This window comes from Alexandromys fortis, unplaced genomic scaffold (genome assembly GCF_014885135.2).
Source record: "Alexandromys fortis isolate MF-2015 unplaced genomic scaffold, M_Fortis_MF-2015_v1.1 scaffold_371, whole genome shotgun sequence".
Classification (NCBI taxonomy): Eukaryota; Metazoa; Chordata; class Mammalia; order Rodentia; family Cricetidae; genus Alexandromys; species Alexandromys fortis.
The window spans coordinates 254,417-280,820 of record NW_026068266.1 but is presented as its reverse complement, the minus strand read 5'-3'; the positions used below and the strand labels follow the sequence as shown (position 1 = coordinate 280,820).

Here is a 26,404-nt window from a genome sequence, read left to right as displayed (position 1 = left end):
CAGCTGACTCGAAGAATCATGAGCTAAGGGAAATGTGCTTTGTTACACAGCGAAAGCTAAATGATAGGTCGATATCCATGCTCACCGAAAAGGAAAGATGGGATCAAAAGGTAAATACAGGCTCTCAGTAAACTGAGTCAGCATAGTCCACTGTGTCGTTCCCACTAAGTGAGTCCATCAGACGTAAACACAGTGCCTGCAGCAGCAATCTGAAGGCTAACTAGTAGGAGGGTAGATGAAAGACCAGACTTTAAAATTCTGCCAGATCGGCACTGTTTCCCCTGTTTCCCCCTCAGTATCACCCAGTCCAGATGCCTGACCGTGAGGAATCTGGAAGCAGACAGCAGACATGAACACTCAGACCTGGAGAAGAGGCTCTGGACTGTGATTCAAAGACCGGAAAGGGGAGTGAACTGTGTAATGCTGATTTTTGCTATTCAAAGTTTCCTTTGCTGTTCCTTACCACTGAGTACTCAAACATCTTGCAACAGGGACTACAACCCTCTAAAGGTCTTTTTGAAGAGAGAAACTGCCCTCCCTGAGAGCGCTGGTTACCCATGGGTTAGCAAACACTGATTGTGGTCTCAGATATTCAGTGTGTGAGGAAGAAATAGAAAGAAATGGAACAGAACAATAGAATAGACTCCTGGTTCTCTAGTTAGAGGACCAGAAGGGGGAACCTAGAAAACCAGAGTCGTGGAGACTGCAGTGACAGATTTCTTAAATCCCGCCCCCATTGCACACAACAGATCTGATCTCTAACAGTGTACCCACAAAGGCTTGAGGACTGATCATGCCAGGATCCTGAGGGTTCACTGTGTATTAAGTATGGTGGAAGATTTAAATAGCAGTACAAAGATGCTGGAAACAGAATTAACATGGGAACCGAAACTTATACAAGGCTGGCCAGAATTTGTAACCCGAGTCTAAGCAGCTGGGTTTCCTGATAAAACAGAAATACTAAAGTTTAGAGTTAATTTAAGTAAGGCCCAGAGACATAATATCTGGAATACAATATACAAATTACTCAACCTAGAAGAAAGCCAGGAAGGCATGAAGGAAAAAAAACAAAAGAGACAGCCATGCTGAGCTATCATGGATGCTTGGGCTACCTAAGATTTCCACAGCAGCCATTAGAAGAATATTCTAGAAGTAAGATCAAACACTCTTAAAGTGAATAAAATTATTGGAAGCTATTTTTTAAATATTATTCTTATGTATAGGGAAGAGATTGAGGGAGGAACACCTTTGTCAGGGCGTGTGTGGAGGTCATAGGAGCCAGTTTTTCCCTCCACCATGGGCTTTAGGGATTGAATTTGGGCTGTTGGGCTTTGCACCAAAGTACTTTTAACTGCTGAACCCCATCAGGAAATTTTTTAACTGAAAAAATTTAGTAACCAAACTTTAAAACTCAGTAGACGGGCTTCCTAGCAGAGCAGAGCTAACCGAGGGTGCACTGGGGAAGTTTAAATGAACAAAAATGACCTAATGCGAACAGCAAGAAAGAAGAGTGAACAAGCCGTGGGGACCATTCACATAGTGTTTCCAATGTTTGCATCATCAGCATTTCTGAAAGAGAGGAGAAAAAGTGTGATACAGGAATAAGTATTTGAGGATAATTACAAGAAAATATCCCGAAGTTAGCAAATGATGCAACCTATGCATCCAAGCTTACTGAATCCGGACTAGATAAGCCCAAAGAAACCAACCCAAGTCCGAGTATACATAACCTGGAAACCAGAGACAAGAAAAAGCGCTGTAAGCATGCAGTGAAATACGAACCATGCCTTTTGAGGAACACCAGCTCAGACTGCGGGATGCTTTCTCCACGCAGTGTGGGCAGTACCTCCCAGCACAGACAGCCAGAGATGCCTTCAGTCATTGTCAGATGTTTCTGCAGGCAAAATTGGCCCCAGATGAGAAATATTGATCTACACTGAGGCTTCATCCCTCCCAAACAGGTATTTTACTTTAAAGAATTTTTCTGGTTAGGTTTGTTTTATAATCATGGAGTTTATAAACTTGACAAGCGGGGGATGGGTTTGAAAAGTGTCTGATCCCTCGGTTCCCATTTAAAAGGGCATTTTAGAAAGTTGTTTTTAGTTTGTTTAGGTTTTGCTATCTACAAAAGATCAACGCCTAATCAAGTTTACTTTTAAAAGGTCATAGGTGGACCAGGAAGGTGGCTCAGAGGGTAGGGCACTTGCTATGCGAGTGTGGACACCTGCGCTCAGATCCTCAGAAGCCAGGCGAAGCATCATCTGTAACCTCTGCTAAACAGTTATGACCATGAAAAATCCACTGGAAATTCTACTCCTTTTTATTTTTTTCTTGAAATCTAACTTTATCAAGATCAGTGGTTTTCCCAAAATATAATAGGAGTTTCATGTCAGTCTTGATTCAACAAGCATTTGTCGACTGTCTTTTTGGTGACAGGACTGGTCGTGAATGCTGAGGTCACAAAAGCAAGGAGCGAATTCTTAGCTTGGTACCCTGCAGGAGCTTGGAGCCTTGCACCAGAAAGAAACACAGATATAGGAATTAAATTATAAATTGGTAACAGTTCTTAAAGATAAGACCAGAGCCCACGGGAATACAGGATGAAGTCATCAAGATCTTAAATTTGATGAAGTTTATTGAAAAATTGGGTAAAAACATTCTTTTATACAGAGACCAGTGAGGACAAGACCAGAGGCTGATGACCGACCCTTATGTATATTCAGGAAGTGAACACAGGCAAAAATGACTGAAGAAGGTTCTCTTGTGGCCCCAAGTAGTCAATTATTTTGTTGGCTGACAGAAGCTGGAGTCATCTGGGAAGAGGGGACCTCAAGTGAGAAAATGCCCACCAGATTGGCCTATGGATAAGTCTTTGAACATTTTCTTGATCGGTAACTGAGATGGAAGGGCACAACACCCTGGGCAGTGCCACACCTGAGATGGTAGTCCTGGATACTATAAGTAAGCAGGCTGAGCAAGCCAATAAGCAGCACCCCTCTGTGGCCTCTGTGACACTTCCTGCCTTCCGGTTCCTGCCCTGACTTCCTTTGATCATGTACTATGATGTGGAAGTGTAAGCCAAAAAACAAAAACAAAAAACCCTGTCCTCTCCAAATGCTTCCGGTGAGAGTTTTATCATAGCAACAGTAACCCTAACTAAGGGAGCTTAAAGATGCTCTAAGCCTCCTCTGCCTGAACCAGATGTCACACATCTGGCTGGGATTAACAGTATAGCACCATACATTCACACATTCATAGCACACACACACACACAGAGCAATAAAAAGATTAAAAGTAAAATAATAAAACAGGCTGGAGAGATGGTCCCACTATTAAGAGCACTTGTTGCTCTTGCAAGAGAACGTGGGTTTGGTTCCCAGCTCCTGTGTGGTTGGGTCACAACTACCCATAACTCCAGTTCCAAGGGATCCATTGCCTTCTTCTCACATCTGTAGACACCACACACATGCATGGCACACACACATACATGCAGACAAACACTCATACACATAAAATGAGAGATAAAATCGAAAAGCAAAATTATTAAAACCCAAACCAGATACAGGCTAGGGAGATAACTCAGCTAGTAAAGGCAGTCACCCACCCTGATGATTGGAGTCGGAGAGCCAGAATACACATGGTAGAAGAGAAGAAACTGCCATCACCAGTTGCCCTCTGACTTCTGCCCACAGGCTGTGCTGTGGCTGCTTAGGTATAAAATAAATATAAATGTAAAATAAAAACAAAACCCAGAGTTGTGAGATACAAACTGCTCTGATGTTTGAATGCAGTGTTGACAGTAATTGAAATGGGAACTAGCTTGCCTTGGGGATCTCAGGAGGAGGCTGTGATAACTTAGGAATCTGGGGGCAGGGGTGAAGTTTACCCTGTCATGTGAATTGTGACCAGGGCATAGGTTCATCCTTCAGAAAGTCCTTGTCCTTATCAACTAAGAGTGAACTGTCTGGACCTCCATTGTTTTAAAGACCTGTTAGTACTTTAAATTTTGCTCATCAGTCATCCATCCAAATCCGATTTTCTTCAAATTTCCACTGCTCCAGCTGGCTGCTCTTTACCCAAGTAGGAACAGGCTGAGAGACTTAGCCATTATTTCAAGATGCTTGGCCTTTTATTGATCACACAGCTGTAGATGGGGCTCCATCCCACAAGACAGGGCTGATGCAGATGTGTTGTCTCCAGATTCTTCCGGTATCCTAGCCTCCGCCCTGGGAAACGCAATGCAAGTGTGGTCCAGAGAGCTGCAAACACAATACACAGTTGTTGGGGGCACAAGGAGAACTCACGCTGGCTTCCTCAAATCATGCTGTCCAAGGAACAGAGCCACTGGGAACCATAAGCACCAGAGGAAGGGAGTCTTAACTAGGACATGATAGCTGTCTTCAGGCTTTTGAAGCCTGCCCCCGTAGACAGCAGCAGAACTCTCTCTACAAGGAGTTGAGAACGCTCCGTGGACTGTAAGTGGAGACAGGTTTTCCCTTTCTCCCAAGGCAGACCTAGCAATTATGCAGTCTGAAATCTCTCCCCGACAGTCTGCTTCATTGCAGCCTTGCAGCGCTCTGGAATGGACTTCAGTCTCTTTAATGTAGTATTCCAAAACACTCGTTTGGCTCTGTATTGAATTGAGTAAAACGCTCTGATTTGAAAGGCGATATGAATAGAAGGCCATTTTCAGCAGTGTTTGGAAAAGCAGAAAGTGGCTTCCTAAGATAAAATAAGGACACGCCGAGCCAATGAGACATCACAGTGATAGTAAGAGGTAACGATTATGGAATGTTTGGTGTGTGCCAAGCAATCTGTCACACACAAAACAACGGGCAGCTCCTCTAATCCGCACGCAAACACAGGGGCAGGCTCTGTAATAGTTTCCATGGCAGCGATGAGGAAACAGCTCCAAGGAAGCCCAATTTTCAAATGTCCTGACCCTGGGCCTCTCTAGAAGGTTTGAGCTCTTCCAGGCTGGCTGTCCTTTCGTGTGCATTGACCTACTAGCTGTGGATGTTTGGCTTTTTGTTTGGGGGTGTGTTTTGTTGTTTTGATTTCTTGGGATGAATTCTGTGGTTCAGTTCTTGGTGAAAGGGGGTTGTTACAGGAATTTCTTATTCTTCTCCAGTGCCTCCTCTGCCTTTCCTGAGATCTGCTGTGAGCTTAGTGGGCTTACCAACCATGTGGTTCTGAGCAACTCTACCTCTGCGGTTCTCAACCATCCTGATGCCGTGACCCTTTAATACAGTTTCTCTCCCGACAATAAAATTATTTCCGTTGCTATTTCATAACTGTAATTTTCTGCTGTTATGAACCATAATGTAGATATTTACTATGCAGATGGTCTTAGGTGACCCCCCCCCACGGGTCACGACCTGCAGGTTGAGAACCATGTCTCTAAAGGAAGCTTCCAAACCAGTTGTATCTTTTTTTTTTTTTTTTTTTTTTTTTTTTTNTTTTTTTTTGGTTTTTCGAGACCGAGTTTCTCTGTGGTTTTGGAGCCTGTCCTGGAACTAGCTCTTGTAGACCAGGCTGGTCTCGAACTCACAGAGATTCGCCTGCCTCTGCCTCCCAAGTGCTGGGATTAAAGGTGTGCGCCACCACCGTCCGACCACCAGTTGTATCTTTGAAGAGGAATTCTGAAAATTAGGTATCTTGCTGCAAAGTGATATGGGAATTTTTTTAATTGTTTGAATTAATACAAATCAGACTGGAATGAAGCTGGTTTGCTTGCCTCTCACACTAGGTGATGTGGCCTCTTTTCTCTGCTTGCCACCTGCATCACACTCATTAAAGTACTGGGAAGAGGGGGAGAATGTCTGGCTGAGTTTGAATGATTGAGCTTCTGTCCGTGTCTCAAAGATTCTCTGCCCTTTGCTTTAAGATGAGCAAGCCGGCTCACTGGTGTATTTTAGTGGATGGCCCATGCATTCTCACGGCGATGCTGTGGAGACTCAAGCCGATGAGCCTCCTGCACTGTGTGGTTTATCACAGGCTGTGCTCCTGAGCCAGCTGTGCGGCGGATGTGAGCTTTGGACAGGAGAGAAAGCCCTGGTTCTCCCAATAAGTAAATACCTGGGTTTTTGTTCTGAAGTTATTAATAAAGCAGTTACTAACTTTTTGCGCAAAGTTTAGTGTGTTAAAAACTAATTAGAAATACATTTGTTATTTAGTTGGTTATACTGTGGACTGAACGAAAGTATTACTAATTTGTTCTGATTTTTTTTTTTTTTTTTGAAACAAGGTCTCACTGTGGAACTCTGGCTGGCCTGTAACTCTCTGTGTAGATCATGCTGTCCTCGAACTCACCGAGATCCTCCTGCCTCTGCTTCCTGAAATTGTCCTGCCTTTAACTGAGTAGGTTTATGTGTGTGGCCACAGAGAGTTTGCACTTAAATGCTTATTTAGTTAGTGACACAGAAAAGTATTTCCAATTTATTACCATTTTCAATGAATAAATCCAGTATGAAAAGTTGTACTATTTCTTCAGTCCTAAAGCACTTATTGTATTAAAACCTAGCTCACAGGCCTGAGTTTATTCTTATTAGCCTTCTTAAGACAGGGTCTCCCAATGTAGTTCTGGCTGTCCTGGAACTCAACATATAGAGCATTCTGACCCTGAATTAAAGAGATCCACCTGCTTCTGCCTCCTAAATGCTGGGATTAGAGGCGTGCATCATTATGGCCAGTGGGCCTGATTTTAAAACCTATCTGTATTTCAATAATATATGAATTTCATATCAGTTCTGCGTCTTTCCTAATTAACTATTGAATCACCCAAACTTTGAGAGAATGTAGCCTGAGAGGGTTTGTAAATTATAGCAATGTAAGTTGTTTTCCTTGTCTCCATTGGTGTTTTAGTGAGTTCATTTGAGCAGTTACAGAAGACTACGAAAGTGTATGCTGGAGAAAGGAAAGACAAATGGAAGAGGAGGCAGGGACCAGGAAGAAGGAAACATGGCCTGTCTAGTAAAGCCCAGCATCTGTGATGGAGCCCTTTTTTTTTGGGGGGGGGGGGAGAAGGAGAACACCTTTTCGAGGACAAAGCAAAGTCATGATTGGAACTTAGAAATCTATAAAAATCCAGAAAGAGACACCATCAGAGCTTACTTATCACTTGATAATGCCATTTAGAAATAATTTATTTAGATTTCATGGCTCAGTGACTCAAAATAGAGAAAACAGACCAATGACCTACTTATATCCATGCCTACCCCTGGTCCACATTGTCTTTATCTACTTATCACCCCCATATTTTATGTGTGCATAAAATAGGCACTTAGTATGCCATATGTCAGTTTTAATCCTTATATCTTAAATATAATTAGACATCTGCAAAGTAGAGATGTAGAAACAAATTTATATTGTGTTTTATACTTGTGGCTGGATCTGCCTCTCATGATGCAAGTTCAGGGTGAATTCACAGAGAGCCCTTGTGTTTTCTCGCTTTTGCCTCTGCTCTTTCTAGACTAAAGGGCCCCATGGAGCAGAAAGTAGAATCAAGAGATTGAAGGCATTTGGACTTGTAGTCTTCTGCGATACATCCTCCTCAGCCTTAAATCCATAGAAGAGAGTGCCCAGCTCACCAACAACCTGCAATTTTAGATGAAGTCCCTTTTCCTGCACAAGGATTTAATACTTGTAAATGTAGTCATGGTGGTGTCCTCATTGTTTAAAGCTTTCGTTTCTTCTTAGGGGAGCTGGATAGACTCCATAAAGTGATCTTTGTTTAATGAAAAGTGCATTCGTGCCAGGTGATGGTGGTGTATGACTTTAATCCCAGCACTTGGGAGGCCAGCCTGGTCTGCAAGAGCTAGTTCCAGGACAGACTGCAAAGCTATAGAGAAGCCCTGTCTTGAAAAACAACAACAACAACAACAAAGAAAAGTGCATTCATGTCATTGACATTTGAAAAATCAAAAATATAAAAATCAGGGTACATTTGTGTGGTGGATTGAATAAACCTGCCCCCCCCAAGCTCACATATTTGAATGTTTAGATACCAGGAAGTAGAATTGAAAAGATTAGAAGGATTAGGAGGTGTGGGCTTGTTGAAGGAAGTGTGTCACTGGGGCGGGCTTTGAGGTTTGAAAAGCCTAAGCCAGTCCCAGTTTCTTTCTCTTTCTCCTGGCCTGCAGATCAGGATATAAAGCTCTTCTCCAGCTATTTCTCCAGCACCCTATGTGCCACCATACTCCCCAACATGATGATAATGAACCGACCTCTGAAACTGTAAACAAGCCCCCAGTTAAATGCTTTTGTTTATTAAATTTACCTTGATCATGGTATCTCTTCACAGAAATAGAACAGAGTCTAAGACAATTACTCAAAAAGTTGCACTGAGACCAGGTTAGTTTTGTTAACAACACACAGCCTAGGATCACTTGGGAAGACAAACTTAGTGAGGGGGTGTCTACATTGCATTGGCCTATAGGCGTGTCTGTCCGGCATTGTCTTTAGTTAATTGACATAGAAAAACACAGTCTACTGCCGGCTACAGTTGCCCTAAGCAGGGATCCTAAACTGGATGAAAACAGGGAAACAGAGCTGGATATGCACTAGCAATCAGGCAGCATACACGCATGCCTTTCTTTGCTCATATTTATGGGTATGATTGAGATTAGCTGTTTGGAGCTTGTGGCTTGGCTTTCCCATATAAGAATGGTGTAACCTGACATTTTAAGCTGAAATAAACCCCTTTTCCTCTATGTTGCTTAGGGCCGGGGTGTTTTATCTCAGAAATGGAAGTGAAACTTAGACAGTGAGGTTCATACTTCCAGACGCAGATTCTTCCTGCAGTGTCACAAAGGCAACCAGAAGGTAGCTGGGTGGCCCCTAACCGCCATGCCACTGTTTCAGTTGTAGACACGTCTTCCCTGGGAGGTCAGTGTTCATTGCTGGGTAATATGGCTGATGATCCCCCCCCCTTTTGCCCTGCATGTGTGGAATCCTTTGGGTATATTCCCAGAAGTGATAGAGATGGAGTATTGGGCTGTTCTATTTTTTAGTGCTTTGAGGCACCTCCACACTCTTCCAGAGTGGCTGTGTCACCAACAGTGTATAAGCATCCCCTTTCCCTGTGTCCTTGGCACCATTTGTCATTGTTTTCTTAGTGATCATCTTTCTGACTGGGTCATATGGAATCTGAACATAGTTTTAATTTGCATTTCTCTGATGGTGATTGAATTAGAAAACTTTTTTGTTTGTTGTTTGTTTATGGTTTGTTTGTTGGTATTCTTCTTTTGTTGTTTGATTCTGTGGCCCATTTTAAATTAGTTTTTTTTCTTGATGCTTAGTATTTTAGTTCTTTGTATATTCTAGGTATTAATCCTCTGTTGGATATGCAGATGGCAGAGGTTTGTCCTCGTTTGGTAGGCTGTCTCTTTACTTGACATTTCTTTCATTTCCTATACAAAAACCTTTTAACTTCTTGAAATTCCATTTGATGATTATCAGTCTTATTTATTGAAGATTGGAACCCTATTCAAAACATCCTTACCTATGCCTGTATTATAGAATGTATTTCCCATATTTTCTCTGGCAGTTTCAGAGTTTCTTTTCTTTATCCGTGGTCCTTGATTCATCTAGAGTTGAGTCTGGTGCAGGTGAGAGATAAGACCTATATTATCATTCATCTATATTAGACACACTTTCCCTGCAACTTTTTTCCAATGAGTTTCTTTTTTCATATACATATATATTGTAAAAATTCGGGTGTGTGGCTTTTTATCTGGGCCCTCTGTTCTATTCCATCAATCTACATGTCGGTTTTTGTGTCATTATGGCACTGTTTTGAATGGGATGGATGTGTAGTATAGTCAGGGATGGTGATAAGTTCCACAATATTCCTTTTGCCCAGAACTGCTTTGTCTATTTGTGTCTGTTATGCTCCCATATAAAGTTTAAAATTGTTTTTCGTTTGTTTGTTTCTATTTCTTTGAGGAATTTTGGTTGTATTTTGTCTGGGGTTACACTTAATTAGAAAGTTGCTTTTGGTACAAAGCCATTTTCACAGTATTAGTCTTGTTAATTCATGACCACATGAGGAATTTCATTCTTCTGCTGTCTTCCTTAAGTGCTTTAAGAGATATTTCAGAAGGTCTAGATTAGGTTTGTTTCAACTGATGTGTTTAGTTAGTTGGTGGTGTTATTTTGAGTCCATTGTGGATGAGATTGCTGCCTTGACTTCTTTCTCAGTGTATTTGTCTAAGAAAGCTGCAGATTTTTGGATGTTAATTTTGTATCCTGCTACTTTGTTGGACATGTTAAATTATTTATTTTATTCAGCTGCTTTGCCTATAGTCACACTTACAATCTTCGTTTTGAGTTTTCTGCCTGAGATTTCAACTAATATGCACTCTCTTTTGAGATAGAGTCTTGTTATGTAGCCTAGGCTAGCCTAGAACTCACTATGTAAACCAGCCTTGCCTCAACCCAACTGCCTCTTGCTTCTAGAGTGCTAGGATTAAAGGTGTGTTCCACTATGGGCAACCTATCACCCTCATAGTGCTGTAGAGTTGATAGTTTCTGGAGACTGTGTTTGTGTGGGTGTGTGGGTATATGTGTGTGTGTGTATTTCATATATTACTGAGTTGAGATTTATACATTCATATATATACATATATATGTGTGTGTATATATATACATACAGAGAGAGTATTCACAGCTTTCAAATAATATTTAGTTTAATAGAGTGAAGTATGTAATTCTGAAGATAATTCTTCAGTTCAGGGCTCAGGGTCCCTGGTGTGAACTCTGTTATTCCCTGAGTAGAATGTTAATGGCAGCACATGTAAAGCTGCCCCCTGAGTAGAACGTTAGCTTCAGAGCATCTTAAACTGTTGGGTATCACCACTGTGTTACCTTCTGTGCTTGCCAGTTAGCAGCAGAGGCCCCTAAACTTCAGTACCTAATAGACAATAGCCAGGGAAGGAGTGGAGCACAGTCGGGTTTCTGTTACTAAGAATGGGATTGGGAAGGAAGTAGGACCAGTAAGGATAGGAGAAATATTAGATCTTCTCTGAGAAACAACTTTTAATTTCAGGATGATGAAGTATCTGGATGGGGAACTTTGGCTATTGGTAGGGACCACAGATTTTTAGAGATTAATGCTATGGATGGTTACAGGTATGAAGTAAGAGGAGTCAGGGATGAGGATGAGAGAGAAGGGAGGACATAGGATGAAGAGAGGGAGTTTATTTGGTGTGTTGAAGAGACAGTGAAGAATGCCATAGAGTGTTTTAGTGGGGAAACATAAACAGCGGTCCTAAAACCTGAGCCGTCTACAGAGCACAACACATGCGCAAGAGGGGAAATTAAATCAGAACAAGAAACGAAGAGGACACTTAGGGAGTAACTGTTGGCACAGCTGTGCTGAGGTGAAGGGTGAAGTTCTCAGGCCCTGCCAGCCACGCAGCATGCTGCCGGGGCAGGGTGGGGGCCTGGCCTCTGCAGCCTCCTTGTTCCCTGGGGCTCTGGCAGGTGGGAGAGGGAAGGCTGTGAGGATTTTCCTGGCTGTTTGCTGGGGCCCATGCCTCTGGCCTCCTGTAGGTCTGGTATACATAAGGAACATCACTCCTCTTGCCAAAAGGAAATTAAAAAAAAAAATCCTGATTTCTTTTAATGAGGTAAAGAATGGAAAGACAAAAATAGGGCTTTAAACTCCACTCTGGGTTATTTGACCCATGTCGTTGGGGACCGCCTGTACCCGGAGGTTGCAGATGACTTGGGTGAGTGACTCTCCACCTCTCACCACCACTCACAAACTGGGTGGCTTTCTCCTGCCTCAGTGGACAGTGCCGCATTTGCCTGTCCATTCCATATGTCCTGGAAGATGCCCTGAATGTCATCCTTCAGGATTAAGTCTTGACTTGCTTCTGGAAAACATGTACCGTGTCCTCTTTGAGTCTTGTGCCCCATGTTTTTTGCTGGCCTGGAGTTTGCCCCCAGCCTGGGATGAAATGCCCTGTGAGGATAATTGCCTACTTCGATCTTTGTGTGTGTGTGTGTGTGTGTGTGTGTGTGTGTGTGTGTGTGTGTGTGATACAGTCTTGCTCATGTATTCTTGGGCTGGCCTGTCATCTATTGCCAAGGCTAGCCTCAAATTCATAGCAATCCTCCTGCCTCAGTCTTCCACATATTGCTATAATAGGTATGAGCTACCTTGCCCAGTTCTAGTTTTGGTGTTAAGTAGAAATGCCTCCTACCAGGTAGGAGAGACTCCTGAAGAAACACTGCACACACTCGCCTGAGCCTGGACTCAGGCCATTAAACCCAACCCTGTTCTTGCTGTCAAGTGTTTCTGGGAGAAACTCTTGTCCTTGTCTTCAGAGTTTATATGAGTTAAAGAGCTCTATTAATGTAGAGACATTCGAATGAGGTCTAGAATATTAAAAGCAGACACTCTGTGGAAACATGACCCTGAACTCTTTACCCAGAATTTATATTCCAAATAAGCAAGTGTGAGACACTAAAATCCTTTGAAACACTCATTAAATATTTCATCTGCTTTTTCCTGTCTCCCTCTCTCCCACTCTGACTCAGCAGAAGGCCAGCATTCCTGGGTTGGTCATCTCGATATATTTATTTTAAAACTCCCTCCACGACATACAGAAACTCTCTGAGTCAGCCATTTTATCCAAGCACCGGGTCGCTTGATTAATTGCTCAGTGTACCCACATCGCTCCAATTAATTATGCCCCATTGTTCTGTTGTCTCCTTTCCTTTCTGGAATGGTCCAGGCCACAGGCCTATAGGTCTCTAGTAGCAGAGGTCTGACCAGCACCCACCACCGAAGTGGCACTGACTCCAACACTCTGTACAGAATGTTGCTTTAACTAACATGTGCCAAGGCATGAGTTTGTACTCCTGGGGTTCGTGATTAAGAGGACTGGACTCTGGCTCTGAGAGAAGAGGCAGGCTGCTGAGATACAAGGCCTAATGGAGGTTCTTAGGACCTGGGGGGGTGGGTGCCCAGGAAAGGGATTAAAGTTACCCTGGTGGGACTCTGAGCTGCTGTGAGAATGGATTGACCCCTTTCTGGCTCCTCATCTGGAAATCCAATCCCTTCTTCCATATATCCTCTCCCTGCTCTTGGTGCTGTCCACCATGGGCCCTCTCCAGAGCCAGGCTGGGTCTTGCGTGTTTTTTGTGCCTCCAGAGCTATGAGCTAAACAAACCTTTGTGTGTGAGTTTAGTGGTGGAGGCGGGAGATATACAACTATATGTGTGTGAGTGTGGGGTGTGTGTTGTACACACAATGCCATTTTTCTTCCCAGCTTCAGGTACTTGTCATTTTGCTATAGCAACAGAGAAATAAGCAAATGCAGCTTGTCTGGTTCCTCTGTGGGATGGTGGACTCTGGAAGGCAGGGGGGCAGATCTGAACCTTTGTATCCCTGTAATTCCCTTGAGGGGAAAAAAAAGGAAATGTCGTTAGCATGATAACTTGTGTTCAGTGTTTAATAAGGACCATCCCAATAAAACCCTGTGGCATAGAGAATATTCAGTATCTTTTTTGCCAGTGGGGGAGTGGTGCAGGAGAATTGTCTGTATTCTGTAAATCATGTTTTAAATAAACGCTGATTGGACAGGCAGGAAGTATAGGCAGGTCAACCAGACAGGAAGTAGAGGTGGGGCGATAAGAACAGGAGAATATTGGGAAAGAGGAAGCCCATTCCTCTGGAGTCCAGCCCAGACCACCGAGGAAGCAAGATGTGAGCTGCCCAGCTGAGAAAGGTACCTAGCCATGTGGCTAACATAGATAAGAATAATGGGTTGATACAAGTTATAAGAGTTAGAAAGAAGCCTGAGCTAATGGGCCAATCAGTTTTATAACTTACAGAGATCTCTGTGTGGTTTTCTTTGGGACTTGCTGGCTGTGGGGTACCGTGCAGGACAGAAACCCCAACAAGCTGGCCCTCATGTTACAGGGGAGAAAATCTAAGACCTCTGAAAACCTATCTACTGACTTTCACAAAGTAGTTTGAACATAGGCAGTTTGATTTGAAACTGAAAATTTTTAATCACCAGACAGTGTGCCCAGGGAATGGTGATAAGTGAGTTAATTGTGACTTCACCTTGAAGGGAAGGTCTGATTTGTCTCTGGGGAACAACGTGCAAGAATGATTTCAGAACAGCTGTAGAATTGCATCTGGTGGAGGGAAGAAAGCAGAGTTCAGGCAGTGCACAGAACCGGGGAAAGCACAGAGGCCAACACTAGACTGAGGGTCTGTAGCAGTGACCAGGCAAGGTGTGGAGAATAAAGGAGAGAGGTGCCCTGGTTATCTATCAGCTTGGCAGACACCCTAGGCATAGCTGGGAAGAGGGACTCTCAACTAAGGAACTGTTCCCATCAGACTGGTCTGTGCAGCATTTCCTTAAGTAATAGTTGATGTAGGAGGAACAGTCCACTGTGGGCGGTGCCACCCCTAGGCTAGTGGTTTCAGTTTCTATAAGTAAACTGAGCAAGCCATGATTACATGCCAGTAAGCACCATTGCATTCCTCCATGTTCTCTGCTGCAATTTCTGCCTCCAAGTTCTTGCTTGCATTCCTGGCCTGCCCTCCCTTCATGGTGGACTGTAAACTGTAGCATGAAATAAGTGCTCCCTCTGCTGCTCTGGGCATGGCTTTATCACAGCAATGGGTACCAAACTAGGTTAGAGGGGAAGGTATGGATGAGGCAAGACATCTCTGAACAATCCTAAAACATCCTACAAACAGTTTTGGCCAGGGGAAATATAATTCGATTTTTCTTATTTCTAATGACATACAGAAAAATTAATCAGCCAGAACAGATGAATGAGTAACCATCACTTCAAGAAGAAGCACCAAGTGAACCTCAGCTTTCTGACTTAAGGAAAGAACATCCTTGTACTGAAAGCAGCAGCATGCATTTAAAAAGAAAACAGCCTTCCAACGTGTGTTGAGAGACTCAAACTCAAATTTTAATCCTCAAAAATCCCATGTCCAGGAAATGCCTTAAAGCAAATAACACAAAATGCAACTGAACACGTTAGTGAGGTTGAAGTTCTGTGCAAATGGCTTCCCACCTTGGTCCTCCCTGAAGTGACCATTTCAGAGCAAATGAGATGTGATTGGCCTGCCCTTGCCTATAGAAATTGGGTGTTCCTGCTCTCTGCCTCCTAGGCAACAGCTCAGAAGAAGACTTCCAGAACTGTCTATGTGTCCTACACCTTCATTCTGCAGAACTTAACAAGAAGGCTTTGTGCCTGCCCAAAAGATTGTACCGTTTTGGCAAATGATCAGACACCAAGAGCTATCTTGGAACAGACACTGGAGTGGGATACGTGCCAGGAACCCACCCAAATGACCTTGAAAAAAACACTGCTTCATTTCTTGCTACCAGCCTTTTGTGCGCATTGTCCTGAGCTCACTACAGCATCCTACACACCACACAACTGCATAATTGACACCTTCCCCACCTACTGAGCTTTGGCCCTTTAGTTTGGATATAGAATTACTTTTTGCTGGGTGGTGGTGACTCATGCCTTTAATCCCAGAACTCGGGAAGCAGAACCAGGTAGATATCTGGTCTACAAAATGAGTTCCAGGACAGCCAGGACTGTTACACAGAGAAACCCTGTCCAGTGGCTTTTGTGTAATAGATAATGCCTATAAAGAAAACCATATACTTATCAATTAAATTTTAGGAATTTCAGATTTCTAATCTGTAATGAATACTCTCTTGGTTTTTAGGAGAGTAGAGAGCAGAAAAATTACGAGTTGAGAAAAACCTCTTTAGAATATTAGCTTTGTTTAGATATTTTATTCTTGCTTTATATTTGCATTAAAATAGCATCATTCTTTCCTTTTGTCTTTTTTAAAACTACTATGTTGAAATTTTAAATTATCTTATGATTTATAACATTCAGCAGTTCATGTGTCTCTTGTATCTACAAATCGAATGATTACAGTATGGGGAACTTGTATGTTAGTACTGATAATTATCTGAAATTGGAAAAAAATACGGTATGAAAAAGTGAGCCCCTCATGGAGCTGAGGCAAAAGTGTAAATTTATAGTCAGCCTGGGCTAAATTGGGAAACCTTATCTTAAGATGAAGTCATTTGAGTCAGCCAATAAACTAAGTTATCACATGATTGGTGGGAAATGGAGGAAACATTGGAAGTGAAATCATAACATGAAGGTGTGTACTCCTGGGTGGCTGTGGTGAAGTGAGCTGTTAGGACTCCAAACGTGATATAAATACATGAAAAAATATGGCAGATAAAAAAAGTAGAACAATTTACTTGGTTATGATAGTCATAGCTCAGACTCAGGTTAGAGAAACGCACTTGAAGGAAAGGTGGTATGTCGCAATGGTGGCTTTCCTCTTTTCTCATGTCCCTCAACACATTTCATCATTTTCAGCATGAAAACAGAAGAAAGCCCTAGAAATGGTCATTTTGAATTTGTGCTTGATGTTTCTGAAATATCAAAGTTCAGAGTTTAGAATTTACCCCTAGGTTTATATTGAAGGCATTTAACAAGTGTTAACTAAATTTCTCTCCCCTTGGATCAGAATCCCAGAACTCTGTCAAAACGTCAGAAGACTGAGCATCATTTTAGCTCCTGTAGGCATAGTTTGGGAAGAAGTGGTCTTTTCTGTGTTTCTAGGGGGCTCTGGGCAATCAAGGGGCTCTCTTCCTCTATGGAAAAGTAACCTTAACCACTTCACTCAACTAGCAGAAAAACCATCTCATCCCTGGAAAGTATAATGTGTTAGAATTTATCTTATACAAAAGGAACAGTCATTCTCTCCTTAAGATCTGTGTCTGTTTTTTTTATCTAGGCAATAGTTCTTGCTCAAGTGTCAAGGGTCTCTTCAATTTTCATTTTTAGTGAAACAGGACCCAGGTGCATGACACCCTGCTGAATTTTGATGACCTTTGACATCCAGAAATGTTCTAAAAGCTCATTGTTTTATAGGCTAGCTAAGCAATGAAAAGTTTATCAGTGTAGGGTTCCTAGATTCTGTGGTGCTCCAGCTGCTGTTCTGATTGAAGAAGTGATGCTGTAGGTGTCTGGAGTACTATTTAGAGGGAATCATTACTTCCGTTGTGACAGTGATCGGTGGGAGCCTCATTTTGATTGGAGTGAGGGAGGGTAAGATGAAGTGACTCTTGTAAGGTTTCCATGCCGTGAGAACAGGAACCATGCCCGCAGCCTTCTCGTTAGCTAGTGATGTTGTTCCGGCCCGTGTATCTCTAAATACAAAGATTTGGATTCGTGTTTCTCACAGCCACATAAGCCACATAAACTAGGCTGTTCAAAGCAGCCAGCTCCTTGTTGATCCCTAAAGACATATGAGTGGTAGTGAACCCCAGTCACTGCCTCACAAGGCTGAAGGAGCATGATGGGGTGAGGGGGTTCAAGGCCAACATTGACTATATAACAAGACTTTGTCTCCTAAAGAAGAAATGCATGATGATAGGAAGAGAATGATGAATTGTGAGTTAGCCCACTAGGTCGGGACAGGTTTAGATCTTAACTCAGTGAGCAAATAGAAATCATGCTACTGTGTTCTGAGGATTGCTCCCTATTGAAAGCAATGCTCTATCAACTTGCCACAATCGTTAAAATTACCACTGAAGACAGGTCTTTAAAGGTCTCGTTCATAGAATGTATAGGTCATGTCACATTGACTTCAAGGGCTATCAGTTTTCTGGTATATGCTTCATTAATTCATCCATTGTCACTAGCAGCAGCACCCTCAAGGGTACAGAGCTTAGGAAGCTAAGTTGAGTCCGTGTCCATGATGAGGCAGTAGGAAAAACGCGTGCTGGAACACAGTACTTAGGGGCCTTTCAAAGTTAACAGCCATCTGGGGAAACTAAAAACCCTGGGCCATGGGGAGTGGCATCAGCATCAAATCAGACAGTTTCTAAGAAGCACCTCTTACGTGGAGGTCAATGGACTTTCAATCAAAGAGTTGCCCTTCATCTTATAGATCACAAACTGAGACAGGGAGCCAACATCTCTGAGGAGTCAAAATGGGTTCTCTGACTCTTGAGCCCTTCCTTTTAAGCATTTGACATATTGCCTCCTAGAAAACACATACACACATACACGGGGGGACGGGGGAGGAGATCTCATGAAAGGTGAAATTAAAATGCAAGTGTAGCCCAGATTTTGTGTCTACCCCATCACCTGAAATCTTGTACAACGTGCCACGATCCACCCTGCTTGTTCTAGGGTGCATAGCCAAGGGTTACGTGGATGACCCATAGAGCCTCAAGCTAAGCTTTTGCTCTGACCTTAAATATACTGGTGTGAGATTAATTGAACCGGTGGGATTTTTTTTTCTGTTATTGTTTGGAAATCTTAGCCAAGATATATTTTCTTTTTGGACTTGCTACTTGAAACGTGGGTAACTGAGCAGGACTCCTTGGTGGCCTTTGATCCCATTAGAGAGTTTAAATTGATGGCCCAGTTCTTTGAATGAAACCTGATATTAAAAAAACAGCAAGCTGAAGTCACAGGAGATTGTAGTATAATGCGTACAATTAGAGTCCCAGTTTGGGAGCATAGAGTTCCGGGACTATATTAGCCCACGTGTGCGTTCCCTTTTACTCGGGAGTGACTCTTAGTCTCCTCATATTTATTTAACAGAAGAATATTTAAAATTCCTAAATCCAATTTAGAGACTTAGACACTGTCGCAACCTGGCATATGCAACGCTGTCCAGGAGCCCAAGGAAACCCATTGATGAACGTGGCTGGTGAATCTGAATCTCTCAACATTGTGTGACTCTGATGCTTTCTTCCCGTGGCATTTTATCACCCATGAATCTTCATTTCAGCAGTTTGGTCTTTGCTTCTTCCTGAGGCCTACACCAATAACCTCCCCAAAATAGACAGATCCGATTTGATCTGAGTCCCAGTTTCTTAAGACCATGGTCATCTCCCCTCCACGCAGTCTGCAGGTGGTCTTGGTAGCCATAGCAACTGCTTCACTCCCCTCAGAAATAGCAGTTTAGCTTGCTCTTGTGGTCATCAAAGGCTTTGCTCAGAGTTTCCCGTGCACCTAGCCAGGACGGGCAGGTTGGGTGAGATTGATTAGGAGCCATCTTAAATCCTATGTCCTAGGTACCCACTCATAGGTGGCATGGGAAACTGTACAACCCAGTGTGAGCAGCAGTGGCTTCTGGTACCATCTCACATTATAGATGGAGCCAACCACACACTCTGCATTCTCTGTAGATGACTATGGGATGAACCCAAAACAGATAAACACGTCTGGCTCTATTTCCTATAAAATAAAACAGCTTGAAGGAAAACAATATGCAAATATCCCACCATCAAACTCTGGATAGGCAGAGGAGTTGACTCTGATGTTTGGTCTTCATAAAAAATAAGGCAGATGTAGAAGTGTGTGGACCTTACGTGGACTTGCTGTCGGGCAGCTTCAGAAGTGTTTTCTTAAATTGTAGTGACCCCGAAGAGTTCCTTTCCTCTAACTTTGCTGTTTGGGTCATCACCACCGTAGAATGCAGTGTGATTACACTGAGGAAAGCTGATGCTCAAGCTCACCCTTTGCAGCCTGCTCTCCACTTATTTTCCTGTTGGGGTGTGTAGGGTGTTATGGGGTGCGCATGTGCCACGTTGCACGTGTGGTGAGAGGACGGGTTTGTAAAGTCAGTTTTCTCCCTCCTCCTTCATGTGGGCAAACCCAAGACCTTAGGCTTACGCCGCGAGTGCCATCTCGCTGGCCTCTGGTTTTTGATTAAGACAGTGGCTCAGGCTGGCCTGAAACTCCCTGTCCTCCTCCCTCTGCCTGCCTAATGCCAGGATTATCATAGGCACCGCCATGCCTGGCCTGCCGCTCACCTTCAAAGCAAGCATGACGCTTTACCTTGTGCACACATTACCCACTCTCCCACAGGGTCTGACATGACTGCTGGGGGAGCCACCCTGGCTGACCGTCGGCCATGCTCCTCCGTATGAGAAACGGCTGTAGGGCCGAAGGTGTTTTGTGGTATTAAGAACACAGTGGCTTTCTATTATGTTTTATACATCCGTCTATCTTCAGTTAGTGGTCTTTAAAATGTGTGAACTTTAAGAACAAAATTTCTCGTATCGTAATGTTTTTCTCCTCTTCTTTGTAGAGCAAGGAGATCGCATTCCAACTGCATGAGGACTTAATGAAGGTTCTTAATGAACTCTACACGGTACGTGCATAGTCTTTCTTCACTCGTGGGCTTCTGCTTTGGCTTCCTGGTCTGTGGGAGCTGCTTGTTTTACAACTCCCTCCAAGTGTTGACGATCTTTTGAAAACCTGGAATGAGGCAGCCATGCGCTCAGCACATTCCTCTGCCAGTCCCCCTACATTTAGAGACCGTATGAGTGTGTGCACACATAGCATGCACACACGTGGCTAAGTACTTTAAGAAAACAGAATATAGAGGCTCAATTAGACATGTTTTTACTGGTTGGGTGAAATGAGACCTGCTTTCAATTTTTGAATATTGCGTTTAAAATTGCCATTCTTAGATGCAAGTTGAGGCTTGCTTTATTATAGGTGCTTTCGTGTCTGCCTTTCTCTTACTTGTTTGGATCTTGCAGGGTTGGGGATTGACCTTTGAGCCACTTGTGTCCCAGACAAGTGCTCTGCTCCTGAGCTGTGTCCTAGGCCTTTCTTTTTCTTCTCCTCTATGACCCCCTCCATTTCAGTTCAGTTGGTTATTTGGTAATGGCACCACACTAAGATTATTGGGGTTTTGTTTTGTTTTGTTTTTGCATGATAATATCTTTATGTCCTTCCTTGTAATAAATTGCTTTATTTGACTTACATTTCATTTAGGGTACTTAAAGGAATAATTTAGTAATAATACGTAAGGTAATAATAATACAATAATTACTTTATTTGAGTTACATTTCACTTAGGGTACATATATCATTATAAGAAATTAAATAATATAGAACCACTTTATTTTTTAAGCTACTAATATTTTTCTTAATTTACAATTATTTGTTCCTAAAAAGACAAGTGTGTAAAATGTAATTTGATAAATTACATTTCTCTAATGCTTACTGATTAAGGGACTTTTTTTTAACTAATTAAGCTTTTAAAAAGTAAATAACATTTTTATAAAATGCAGTAAGGTTTTCTCTTCAGATTTATTTTTATTTGTGTATACATGTGTCCCTCTGAGCACATATTATATATGTACCTGTGCCAGGCAAGTCTAGAAAAGGGGTCAGGTCCCCCGGCTGAAGTTGCAGGCAGTTGTGAGCTGCATTGTGGACCTGGGAACTGAATTCGGGTCCTCTGCCAGAGCGGCAGTCACTCTTAATTCCTGAGCCATCTTCTGGACTCTTTTCTAAAATTTTATTTTGGGGGAGGGGTGGCTTTTCAAGATCAGGTTTCTCTGTAGCTTTGGAGCCTCTCCTAGAACTCTTTGTAGGCCAGGCTGGCCCAGAACTTGGAGATCCGCTTGCCTCTGAGTGCTGGAATTGAAGGCCTGTGTCACTGCCGCCCGCTGATTTTTGTATCTATATGATATTGGGGAGTTGTTATATTTTCTGTGAACATAATAACTATGTTTTTATAGAGCACATTTGCTGCATTTTTTATTTTGAATTGAAGAGATGACTTCTGTATGTCAATTTCTCCTTCAGAAACTTTGATCTGCATGCAACCCGCAGAACTTCCATGTTAGCAGGCCTAGCTGTATACCTGGAGTCACATTTAATGTCATCACCAGATAGATCCAAGAGAAGCCTGTTGGGCGGCTTGGACATGTAGTGAGGAGGTAGTGTAACTTCTCCAATGTCTCCTAGATCCTTCTGTCCACCGGGCTTGAGTATTTAGCAGACCCTGGGAGTTAGATCAAGGCTGCTGACACATGTCCTCAGAAATCTAATCAACATCAATCTGCAGTCTGAAGGTCCTAGGAAAGGTGACTATGAACTGGATGGCCTTGTCAGCCATTTAACCTCTCAGAGTCAGTGGGATAGATAGAGATAGAGGGGAAAGGCAATGGCATATTATCTGTAGATCTTTTTGAACTCCTAGAAAGAAAATTCACTTTGAAGAGCATGCTCAGTGAAGACCAGAGATCACCTTCTTCCTCCTCCCACCCATCTCTCACATATGCACACTGCACTACACACACACACACACACACAGGCTCACACACACAGACTCACACACAGGCACACACACAGGTACAGACTCACACACAGATACACTCACACACAGACATATACACACATACACAGATATACACACACACACAGTCACACACACTTTTAAAGGAGCTGTTGCTTGGCCTCTTCCTACACTTTATCCTATAGACACACAAATCCTGACTTGTCCAAATGAAATCTATGCATTTTTTGTATTCAATTCATATTAAGAAAGAATGAAAGCATAGGATAGTTGAACAGTGGACCGTGGGTTTAATGATTATGGTTTAACCACTGACCAGTATTTGCTCAGGAACAAATAACCTTCTGGTATCTTATGTAGAATTTTGAACAGCTGATAACGTTATACTGGTCACTAAAGTTAGGGTGTAAAGTACATAACCCCGGGGAATTTGGTTGCTTTTTAATTTCCTAGTCAGATAAATATTCATTTCTCCTTTGCTCACGAACCCTTGAAACTCCCTGGGAGTCGGAGTGAGCATTTGGGAAATGTGTTAACTTATTTGTGAGGAGACTGTTTTAAGCTGCAGCCAGGCTCCAAGCGGGCGACAGTCTCAGCATGTGCCCTGGCTCTGACCTGTTGCTCCCATCATGCTTGCTGATTACTCAGACATTCCAGGAGGCTTTGGCTCATAGCGTGTAGCTGCTCAGGGAAACAGAGAAGGATGCTTTATCATCACCCACCCATTAGACAGAGCTGAATCTAATCCCATACATCCCTAAGGTTGTATGGGATGCCATAGCGTACAATATAAAGCCCTGATCAATGGATAACGGGCAAGCTACATAGTGCATAGAACATGGATCCCTGGAGTTCTGAACAGGAGAGAGGAGATTTTGGTGAAAGACTGATTTCTGAGAGAGGTGTCCTTAGCATCTTGTTGCTGTGCTGACAGACACCTGAGAGAAACACTTGAAAGGGTGGAAGGATTATTCTGGCTCATGGTTTTGCTTGAGTTCGTGGTTGCATGGATCCATTGCTGTGAGCCTGAGCAAGAGCAGAGAGCTAGCTTACAGCCTGGTTGCTGGGATGCAGAGAAGGGAGCTCCTGCCTGCACAAGTGAGCTTCCTCTTCCTTCCTCTTTTCGTCCCACAATTTGTTCTGTCACATGATTGCCACCCACAGTTTGGTAAGCATTCCCACCTGCCTTAGTCATCTCTGGACACACCCTCATCGGCACAGCCGAGGGTTTTCTTTGCTGGTCTTCTAGGCACTCTTCAGTCCACTCAAGCTGTCAGTCAAGATTGAACCATCTTAAGGAGGAGGGGTCTTGAAGATGTGCAAGCTGTGTTTGTCCCATCTTGCCTTTATCTGCAAAAACATGGACTCAAAATGGGTTCAAGCCTCTAGTTGGATTTTTAGACTCCGTGAGGGACAAGCCAAAGCAGCACAGGGCTGATATCCAGGAAACCCTTCGGGAACCAGACTGCTTCTAATCTGTTGTTCAGAGAAACTCAATTGCAGCATCCGTCCTTGGAGCTGCAGATAGTTACAGGAACTCTAGTCTCTGTGTTCCTGGAAACAGAACCGAGAGAGGGAAGCGCAGGGCCCCAGCTATCAGGAAGACCTGGTGGAAACCCTACATTATGTTTTCACATGTCTCTCTTTGGCCAGAACTCAGAATGGTCCCTGGGAGCCTCAAGGACATCTGGCAATTGCAGTCTCTTGCTAGCCAGTTTATTGCTAACCTTTGTCTGTGTCTTTGTTTTACGGGGATTTTGTTCACTTGGAAGAAAAAGGAAGTTATTCATAGCTAGTCATACCTCCCAAAGTGTTAACATTTATTACAGACTTACTGTGTAGGTACCTGTAATTGTGCTAGCACATTACATGATCTCCTCAGCATTGCAGGGGTGGTTATCTCATTATCCCCATTCTGTAGTTGTGGAACCTAAGGGTGTAGAGAGGCTTGCCCTGGCTTGCCTAGTCTCCAGTGAAGTAGGAACTCAAGCCACATCTGGCTCCGGAGCCTTTGCTGCCTCTTTGTCTCTGTTGCTATAGCCTAGGGAATCATTCTGAAAACAGATAACTAAATGTTATTATCTCCCCCAAATAAGGATAAATTAATTTATCACCTGCCCATTTGTACTGTTTTTTTTTTTTAGGAATCAGTAGAATATTTAATGTTGCTTTAATTAAAAATGTAAGGGAAAAACTGAACATGGGTCAGGATGGCAAACTGTACTGCTTAGAAATGTTCACCTAAACAGCGAACAGACGGAACTTAGTGGACCAGAAAGTAAGAGGGTAAACCAGGAGCCTCAAACTCTGTATCTGAGTCTCGGCTGCTAATGTACTTCCCAAGTTGAGCGTTCGACTAAAGATAAAGGTCAGAATCAACAGTGTTATTGATAAAGGGGTCAGGAAACAAGCAGTAGTGTGTCATGATGAAACAGCAAAGACCAGACAGGCTGTCAACAGACTTGTGCTGGGACCCCAGCTCCGGTCCTTGCTCTTTGTATAGTCCTGAGAAAGCAATTCACCTCTCTGAAAACACAACCAGTAGGGCGGTGAAGCTGCACGTGTGAGTGAGTGTGTATGAGTGTGTGTGTGAGAGAGAGTGCATGTGGAGTGTGTGCGTGAGTGTGTGTGAGTGCGTGTGTGAGTGAGTGTGTGCGAGAGTGTGTATATGTGTGTGTGCATGCGTGTGCGCATGTGTCTATGCACACATGCAAAGTAATCTTGAGACAAGATCACATGTAGCCCAGGTTGGCGTCAAACTCATTCTACAGTAGAGGTTGAGACCTTGAACACCTAATAGGAAACAGGAGTGTAATCACCTTCCAAGTGCTGGGGTAGCAGGTGTGTGTGTCACAAGCTCAGCTTGGTTGACAACTGTGGGGAATGAAAACATCCCAGGATCTACAGTTAGGAAACCGGAGACACCGGAGCATCAATGGTATAATTTCTAGTCTGAGTCCAAATCAGATTCCAAGTGTGAGGCCAGAGTTCAGTGCCTCAGCCTCAGGCTGCCACACAGCAAGTAGACTGACCATCTCCCAGCTGTCTCATCAGTGCAAGCCACGGATGGATTGCGTAAGACCTAGATGTGATGGAGAGAGCAATCTGTTCTACACAGTGTTCTGGCTAAAGGGCTAATTTCAACTAGAAACACTCATCAGACCCAGTCCTACAGTGATGTTTAACAAAATAACCAGGTAGCTTGTGACTTTGTCAGGTTGGCACTTAAAATTAGCCACCATAGCATCTAACAAAGCTTCAGAGAAGCAGGGGGGATGGTGGCTTTTAAATCACGGCCCTCCGACCTTTGCCTCAGTTTCTCATCTGCAGCGGCAGTCACAATAATACCGTACTCTTAGACTTACTATAAGGAGTGAGTGTTACTAAGACAATTATTCATTCAAGACTTTTTGACCCTTTGCCTGTGCCAGGCACTGTTCCACACCCTGGAGAGAGAGCCAGGAGTGCAAACAGACCAAGTTCTAGTGAGAAGATAAAAACACCAAAGACAGATGCATGTATGATACGGTGGCTGAGGGACCAAGAGCCTGAAAGTATTCAGGACTGCAGTAAACACCTGCCCGTTAGTGTCGCCCTCACCGTCATTCTCTTGGTCATCAGTAGGGCATGGATGGTAAACCATCCTTGTCTGCCTCATGGATTAGATGTAGAGATCAGGGACAATGTGGCCAGTATTGTGGGTGTTTTTATATGTATGCAAATTGTCTTCCTTCTCCACACTGTTTGGGGCCAGGTCAGGTTTTGGAATATTCAAAGCACTTAAGCTCCAAAAAGTTTCAAAGTGTAGAATTTTTAAATATCAGGCTAACACGCTAAATTTGGGTGTTCCAGATTTAGCTGGTTTTGGGGGGTTTTGTTTTGTTTTAGAGTGAATTTTGTTAAAAACAAAAAACAAGGGAGGTAATTTATGGTGGCGCACAGCTTTAATCCCAGCACTCGTGAGGCAGAGGCAGGCGGATCTCTGTGAGTTTGAGGCCAGCCTGGTCTACAGGGCAAGTTCCAGCATAGCCAGGACTGTTTCACAAGAGACCCTGTCTTGACATTTTACCCCCGGCCAAAAAAAAGAAAAGAAAACTAAATGAGTAATAACAGGACTGTGGTAGGGACTTGGGCGAGGGAACCTATGACCCAGAGTTAGAGGGAGCATTCAAAACCAGATTAGCCTTTAATCAACCCCATAAGGGCTTTGTCCCAATACCAAAGCCTCGAAAGGTGAAATTATATGTTATAAACTTAAGATTTACAA

The 26,404-nt window shown here is 43.2% G+C and overlaps 1 protein-coding gene across 2 annotated transcripts in view; it reads left to right on the top strand.

The window, feature by feature from the left end:
- The window catches only part of Srgap1 (SLIT-ROBO Rho GTPase activating protein 1), a 294,864-nt gene that overhangs the window by 159,240 nt on the left and 109,220 nt on the right, over positions 1–26,404 (top strand). For both annotated transcript variants that reach the window (XM_050131872.1, XM_050131871.1), the window contains exon 4: positions 20,132–20,194. In XM_050131872.1, coding sequence (XP_049987829.1) covers positions 20,132–20,194 — 63 coding nt within the window. The remainder of the gene's footprint in view (positions 1–20,131; positions 20,195–26,404) is intronic.